Source organism: Bidens hawaiensis, unplaced genomic scaffold, assembly GCF_021521415.1.
Source record: "Bidens hawaiensis isolate Kalapana, Puna unplaced genomic scaffold, B.hawaiensis_p1.1 tig00000780_1, whole genome shotgun sequence".
Taxonomy (NCBI): domain Eukaryota; kingdom Viridiplantae; phylum Streptophyta; class Magnoliopsida; order Asterales; family Asteraceae; genus Bidens; species Bidens hawaiensis.
This window is the reverse complement of record NW_027491045.1, coordinates 1211077-1219545: the sequence shown is the minus strand read 5'-3', so window position 1 is coordinate 1219545 and position 8469 is coordinate 1211077. Positions and strand designations below refer to the sequence as shown.

General features: G+C 38.6%; 1 protein-coding gene across 1 annotated transcript; it reads right to left on the bottom strand.

The window, feature by feature from the left end:
• Positions 1-3258: 3258 nt before the first annotated feature.
• Positions 3259-4969, bottom strand: LOC143536488 (uncharacterized). Its single transcript, XM_077030468.1, has 5 exons — positions 4511-4969; positions 4111-4377; positions 3877-3969; positions 3607-3674; positions 3259-3466 (listed from the first exon to the last, which is right to left on the bottom strand). The coding sequence occupies exons 1-5, from the start codon at positions 4886-4888 to the stop codon at positions 3340-3342; spliced, it is 933 nt and encodes a 310-aa protein (XP_076886583.1). The 5' UTR covers positions 4889-4969; the 3' UTR covers positions 3259-3339.
• Between the last annotated feature and the right edge of the window lie 3500 nt (positions 4970-8469).

The following is an 8469-nucleotide window of genomic DNA, read 5'->3' as shown; positions in this document are numbered from 1 at the left end:
TTTGTTGCAAGACACGACTTATATACACAACCATCGCACAAATCCTTCCACAAATGCCCTGGAGGACTTATTCTTCGTTCATCCAACGTCGTATATGATATATCGTGCATTCCCGCATGTGTTGGTGATAGACACAACATAAAATACAAACGTATACAAGATGCCGTTTGTACAAATCGTTGGTGTAACTTCAACTAGCAAGACCTTTCATATAGCAATGGCAGCTATATCTAATGAAAATGAGGATAATTTCACGTGGGTGCTAACGATGCTGAATACGACGTTAGACAACTGCATGAAGCCACGTGTGATATTAACAGATTGTGATCTTGCCCTGATGAATGCCTGCGAGACTGTTTTCCCGAATGCTGACTACTATGTAGTCGGCACATCAATGAGAACGTAAAGAAGCATTGCAGGCAAAGCTTCGCTACCGTTGAAGAATACGAACAGTTTCTTGGTCGATGGAACTGGCTGGTTAAGTCTAGCACTCTCTCTGAATACGAGTCAAGATACAAGCGACTTTATGATACCTTGATTTCTAGCCACAAAAATAATTTATCTAGTTCTCATATTAAGTGTTTGTTCTAACTTGATTCAAGAGTTGTTTATTATTTTGTCATATTTATTGATTTTTTTTTCCAGGAGTACTTGATTATGTTAACACCAACTGGTTCGATAAGTATAAAGAACAGTTTGTGTCTGTGTGGATAGACCAAAATCTAAATTTTGGTAATACCACAACGAATCGAGTTGAGAGCGCTCACTCTGTTCTAAAAAACACATGGTGACTCGGAACTCTATGCTTGATAAACTTGTGGGTATTATCGATTGAATCATGGTGAGCCAGCTAACAGCCATAAAAGCAACCTTTGAAGAGAGTGGTAAGAAGAAAATGAATCACCACAACATACCACTTTTCAAAGAGTTACGCCGTTATGTTTCATGTAAAGCTCTAGATATATTATGGGACGAGCTTAATCCGGTCAACAAGTTGATGGAGTCTAGTAGAGCGTGCGGGTGTCATGTTCGCACAAGTTGTGGTATGCCATGTGCATGTATGATTTCAAAGTATTTGACTTCAGATCATACCATTCCTTTGGATTCGATAGATATATATTGGAGGAAGTTGGATTTCGATCCGTTATTTAAATATAAAAAATCTATGCAAACCATGTGCATGTATGTCAAATATAAACTTTAAATATAAAAAATCTACAATGACAAGGACATTGAAAATTAGATTGCAAACCATTATATCAAAATGGTTAAAATTGGTTGCAAAACCATTACATCATACATAAAACCCATTACATATAAACATAACCGCGCCACTAACTCAAATTTTAATACATAACAATGGCAATTATAAGCACTATAAAGAAACTCCAGCTCATAATCAGTTGATGCTTCAATTTCTTTTTTTCTACAATACTGATTTGGAGTTCCATAACAAACTCTTTATTTGCAATCTCCAATTCGCTTTTCTTCTTTAACAACCCATGAATTATAGTTTAGCATATTACTATTTGATTGTTTCTTTAAAGTTAATATTAATAACTTCAATTTTAATCTAATTATTTTATGTAATTTATAATTTAGCAGGTTACTATGTCGGAAGACGAAAGTTTGGACGTGATGATGTTATTTATGGGACCCATAAGTATTTACAGTTTTCGGCGGGAACCGAGAACCATCGCAGACTTCGTCGGTTTGTAGACAGGAAAATGACTAACCGTGTCTCGATTAATTGGGATCTTTTACGGGATGTAGGAGAGAATGAGAGGGCTGAGGGGATTATAGGTGTGGGTACACCATGGAGACATCTTGTAGATCTTGCTAGCCTCCCTTGTTATCGGGAGCTTACTTTAGAGTTTTTGTCCAGGACCAGCCCCCCATGTCCATCACGTTCCGGACCAACACAATGACCCCGCTCAACAGCATCATCAATATCACCACAGGCATGTTGTTAGAGGTCCGGCAGTGCCACGCCAACTTATTCAGGATATCCAACATATTCAGGCGAGTCAGGTTTGGTTTCAAGAATGGATGGTTGAATGGGTCAGATCACAGGGTTCTAACCCCCCTCCTACTCCTCAGCACCCGAGTTAGCAGCACCATCCATCTCAGTCTTCGGGTCAGCAGCACCATCCATCTCAGTGTTCGGGTCATCAGCACCAGCCATCTCTATATTCGGGTCAGCAGCACCATCCCGCTGGGCACCCACCTCCACCAGCATAGGGTTTTCATTGGATAACTTGTTTGTTTATGTGGACTTGTTTTTGTGTTCTCGGTTATGTTTTATGGTTGTGATGTATTTGATTATGGATGTTCGTAGGGTGAACTCTTATTTTGTATTTATGTGGTATGCTATGTTATGTGGTATTGTTACTTCTATTACTATGTGATTTGTATGTGTAATTATAGATTTAAAATAATATAATTAAACATGATAGCATAATATAAATTGAAAATTAATATTACAAGTAACACAGTCAAATGACACAACTTACAACTAATTTTGGATAACATAAAATAAATAGAGGTACAATATGATGCCATTACAACAAACGCTAAACAAGGCCGGGTATTTATCTCGTTCAAATTAATACCACATATCTACAAATTTATCTCGTATATTTCGTGTAACTCGTATGAGACATGGTCGTATAGGCATTCTCAAAAAACGTGTCATGGCAGAAACTAGGAAGCTGTCATGTCATATGAAATTTAAATTATCTCGTATGGCCCATACTACTCGTATGGGAGGTTACTTGTATAGATCTTCTCGTATTGTATGGTCAACGGGTTCTGACATAAAGCTGACATCTATACTACTCGTATAACCTATACGAGTAGTTGGTTATACGAGTAGTATAGGTGGGGTAGGGTGTCTGAATAGAAAATTGGGTGTCTGGATAGAGAAAGAGAAGGCCTTAAAGCCAAGAAGACAATATACAATTTTGAAATATGGCCGTTAATATTGGAACCGAACCGCATTTGGACATATTCAAAGTTAATTCTTTTCCTTTAGAACTTTATCTTCTTCTTTAACATTTAATAAAAAAACAAAATATTATGAATTTGGTCTAAAGGTGTGGTGGGTCTTGGAACAGCACCTTCTGTGTTTAACCCATCGCATCATCTATCATCTGCCTATTTGTGTACTAGTGAATGGAACTTAAAACATTGATAAACTTGAAACCGAAGAGTTCCAGCCTATTGACCAGTACATTAACTTTCTTGTTTGCTATCTATTACAATCGAACACAAACATGTGCTTATCCTTAAATCCAATACATTATGTGGATACACAATCAACCTCTTAGTCAACCTATATCACTGATACTTCGTCACACGTTCAAGAATGCATTTAAGACGTTCGTTATATTTGAATGGTTGCTCTAATGGCACTAGGTGCCCTGCATCCTTTATCCACTCCAACGATGTTTTGTCACCCAATTGCCTATGGTAAATTAGTAAAAACATAGTTGATATATTAGACTTATAGCGTTTTCGATTATAACACAATGAGTCATATTAACTTATAACGATCTAGACATATATGGCAAATGTATTAGCTAATTAAAAAAAAAAGTGACTTACTTTTTCATGGTCATAGCAAGGTCTAGATCGAAGATTTTGTCATCATCGCCCCACACCATATGTATCTCCTGTAGAAGAAAAATAAACTTAATTTAGAAGAAAGAAAAAACAATTCTGTCTATACATAAAATCATAATAGTTTTTTTTTCTTTTTCCCTGTGAGTTTATAAGTTATAACCATTATGCATGTTTTGACGTGAATTTATAACATGAGATAATTATTTATTTAAAAGTAACTTTAAAGTATTAAGATAATAGATATTTAGCAACCTGTGGGTAGTTGGTACATGAGGTTGCATCTTCATCAGAAACCACCAATTCCTCTAATAGTTCATTTCTTTCCTTTCTGTTACCAAACGTTCTCTACAAATAATATACAAGATAACCTCATTAGGTATTTTGTACATCAAAACAATCATATATATAGTATTTTTTTTAAATTTAAATGCAACCTTTTTATAATATGCAAGAAACTAATCAAACATTAAAATTTAAAACCTTTACCTCAAGAAGATCTCTATAAATGAAATTTGGAAGCCAAGGGACCTTATGAAAACCAATGGAATACATCATCTTCAATCCGTCTAACGTCTTGGGCATCAAAAGATCTGACCAACTCGATAAACCTAATCGCTTATACGAGTCACGGCTAATGGATTCGGTCATTTCTATGACGGTCCCGGACACCACCATAGACTTGACCAAGTTGGGGTACAACTTAGCCATCTTGAACCCAACCATCCCTCCATAACTTAACCCCACCAGTGTCACCTGTAAAATAATTAAAACCTCGTAAGATATTATGTATATTAATAAACGATATATATGACTATATATAGGAGTACAATACACATAAATGTTATAAGGAAGTATATAATATTATAATCTTATAATAAAATATAACCTTGTCCACTTTTAGTTTCTCTAACCCTTTAGCCACAAACTCGGCCTGAAAACTAGCGGACCGCTCTTTTCTATCGGTAATCGATCCACCAAAGAACAAGAAGTCGGGCACGTACACCAAGTATTCACGACTCAAAGCGAAAACTTGTAGACACCATGTGAAAATACCGTCCATAGCGAACGAGTGGAGGAGTAATACTACAGGTTTGGTGGGTGGAACATACACGATATTGTTGTGGTCTTTTTTGGTTACGGTTTGCTTTGGAACCCAAATCTTCATCAAGGTTCCAGGCTCTATTTCTATGGTTTGTGGGGTTAATCCGGCTAGCTTCACGAGTCCGTGAAGCAAATGTGTTAGCACCACAATTGCGAATCCCATTTGATTATTTGTTTTGAATATGGCCTTGGTAAACACATGTGATGATAACTTGTATATATATGCGGCCTCATGTAATAAAGCTTCTTTATGTACATGTGAGATACGTAGATGTGGATATGGTACCTAACAGGGTGTTTTTATAACTAAAAAAATATGTGTGTAAATTAATGACACACAATTATTATTATTATTATTATTATTATTATTATTATTATTATTATTATTATTATTATTATTATATACATATATACCAGCTGTATATAATAATACGCATATACTCACTTATGGCCTAGTGGTAGAAGGCTTAGGCTCTCCGGTGGAGACTCAGGTATACCAAACGCTAATTAAATGGTTGGTTTAGTGTCATGTGATGGCGAACTATCCATTTTTCTTTCTTCAATACATCTTCACAAGCTCTATGTTCAACCTTAATTGAATGTGATATATTTTATTTTTCAAATCAGTTTAACTGTTATTAATTACAAGCTCAAGCAACTGGATCCTAATTTCAAGCCCAATAGGTTCAATCCAAGTTTAATTAAAACAAACTGGCCATTGAATAACTCCCAAGCCTATATCTTTTTTTTTTGAACGACCAACTAAGTAACGCCGGGTACTTCGTACGTGGCCCCCATTGGTCAAAGGTAGCCCGATCCGGCCACTATTCTGGACGGACGAAACCCCTAGCGGTCCACCCTATTGAGGGATTCACCGGATAAAACCCGACCCCCACACCCGCCTAATGGCACGATAGCGTGGAGCCGGTAAAACCGGGTGAGATCAGGACTCGAACCCTGGGAAACATGGTCATCCCTCAAATTTATGTATGTCCAACCCGTCTCGGAAACTGAATAAAATAAATAGGGGCACCTTACACCATTACAAAATCACGCTTCACGTTTGAGCGAGACCGCACGTAACAAAAACATGCATGTTTATAATATATAGTACATGCCTTTATTTTTATTTATTTTTTAATGTAAGACCACAAATAATAATTTATATTAATATTATTTGTTACATCAATTGACAGACTCCAAGAAAACCTATTATTCAAAAATCTGAAATAATTCATTGGCTTTGAGATGATCCATAACATGCAACCAATCTGATTATACTAGAGCCCCAAGCCTGCAAATCCCTTCTCTTCAACATCTTTAGTTAGCCTAAACTCATTAATTATCAAGATAGGGAGTGTCTTCAATTTCAAAATAATCATAATTCATAACATAACAACAGAGAAAAATAGGGAGTGTTTTCGCCGGCGACTTCTTCCGCGAGCCTCTTCCATCTCCTTTCACCTAAATCCAACCACAAACCCTTGATTCTCAAAACCTCGTTTTTTCTTTAAGAATGTTTGTGCAAAACTTATTTATCAAAAGAGTGTTTTAATCATTTCTAACGAGTTTTTTTTACCAAAATGAGAGAGAGTGGAGAAAAGTATTTATCAATATGAGTTATTTGAAAACTATTTACTAAAATAGGTTTTTCCTTAATAAATTTAACTTTTCTCACACTCATTCTTATCAAATAAATTAATTTCTATTAAAAACTTTGATGTGTACCGAAATTGACGTGACAGCATGACCTTATGCTAAATTAATTATGTTATTTTCATTATTGCAATTCATGTTTCAATTTATTTTCAGTTTATGTTTAGCTTGTGTGTCAAGGAGTTGTTCCTAAAATAAAGGAGTGGTGATCCATGATCTCCTCCACGTGAGTAGTTGGTTAAGAGTGATTTCCCTTTATATGTAATTGTTTGCTTTGTTAATGGATTATTCAGAAAACTGTCCCAACTCCTTTCCCTTAATTTCTCTGTTTTCCTTCTTATTTTCTGGCTGTTGAATCCGATTGATCGGTTGAAGAAACACTAACCGGACCCCGAGCAGATTACGGATAATCTGGGGGTTAGATAGATGTTTCCCACGAGGGGTTAGACCCGGCAAAGATGGTTCTTCTGATAACCTGCAAAACAGACACCGTGAGCTCGTCACTGAGAAGGGGGGGGGGGGGGTCCTCCTTGTGACCACCCTCCGACGTGAGAATCAGACTAGATTGCTCTTGAATATAAATGTATATTAAGAGATTGCTAGAGCAGATATCAGGTATAATATATAATACGAGATAGTATATGATGATAATATATGATAAGATGAGATCATACCATTTGGGGTATTTATAGCCGAATGTAGGTTTCCAAGAAGGTGTAGCCGGCTGAATAGTATTCCTGTTCTACCAACTGTGGCCTACGCACGTGCCATGCTGGTAGTTGGTGGGTAGGCAGCGGCTGACAGTGACCAGGCCTGCTGTGTACTATTCCTTTTCCACCAACTGCCGGCTATGCACGTGGTATGACAGGAGTTGGTGAGTAGGCAGTGGCTAATAGTGACATACAGTACAAGAGCATGCTGCTCGCCATACTGTTGTCAATAAGCTGTCGTATCTTTGGTCAGATCTTTTGCCCATACCTCGTCAGGTACAGTACAGAAGATCTTCCCGTATCGTACGGACTGGCTTAGTTGGGCGGGAGTATTCCCCCTCCCGCCTTTGTGCGGGATTGTTCCCGGCTTTGCTCATTCCTTCAGGTGACAACTGTGATTGAGAGCTAAGTGCCTTGTGCGTGTAGCCTTGCTGCGCGGGTGGCCTTCCCTGATGGCTTGTATCCGCAGCTGCGGGAACAGGCGGAGTACTTCACCATTGGGAGGCATTTCCTGCGGGAACAGCTTGCGTACTGCGCGTAAGGACGTCACGTCTCTGAGCATGGTGGGTCCTGCGGATCCAGTTGGTTTCTGCGCAGACGTCTCTCTTCGAGGTGAGTCTTGCGGGTCCAACTGGGCTCTGCTGGGACCTACCTCTTCAAGCCCCCCCAGTCCAATGTTCTTCTCATGAATGTTTAATAAAGTGAGGTGAACTTTTGGACTTAAGCAAAGGGTTTTGAAAAGGGTTTTTTAAGGTTTTCCATGGGGATTCTTCCCGCGGAAGTCCTTGTCACTTGCAGAAATTCCCGACTTTCCTGCTTGATCTTTGGGTATGATGCGGGTAGGTCTGTAACCTCCTCGCAAGTCAGGAGCGTTGAGTCCCACTTGTGTGGATTCTCCATGAGGTTTTGGTAGTTTTGAACATAGTGATCAATTATGTTAAAACCACCAATTCCATCCTGGAGCTTCAAACAACGTAGTTCTCGACGTTCCCGCTATGCGGGGATGTTATTTCCATTTCCGCAAGCATTGCCCAGAAGATCCTTCTTGGTTTCAATTCCCTGCGGAGCGCTAGGTATGTGAAGGGTTTTGCCTTGACACTGTACCCGCGCTCGTCTTACGGTTACTTTACTTCCAAGGTATTCCTGGCGTCAATTCCCTGCGGGTGCTAGGTATGTGAAGGGTTTTGCCTTAACACTGTACCCGCACCCGTCTTATGGTTACTTGGTTGCCAAGGTATTCCTGGCGTCAATTCCCTGCGGGTGCTAGGTATGTGAAGGGTTTTGCCTTAACACTGTACCCGCACCCGTCTTATAGTTACTTGGTTGCCGAGGTATTCTTGGCTTCAATTCCCTGCAGGTTCTAAGTATGTGAAGGGTT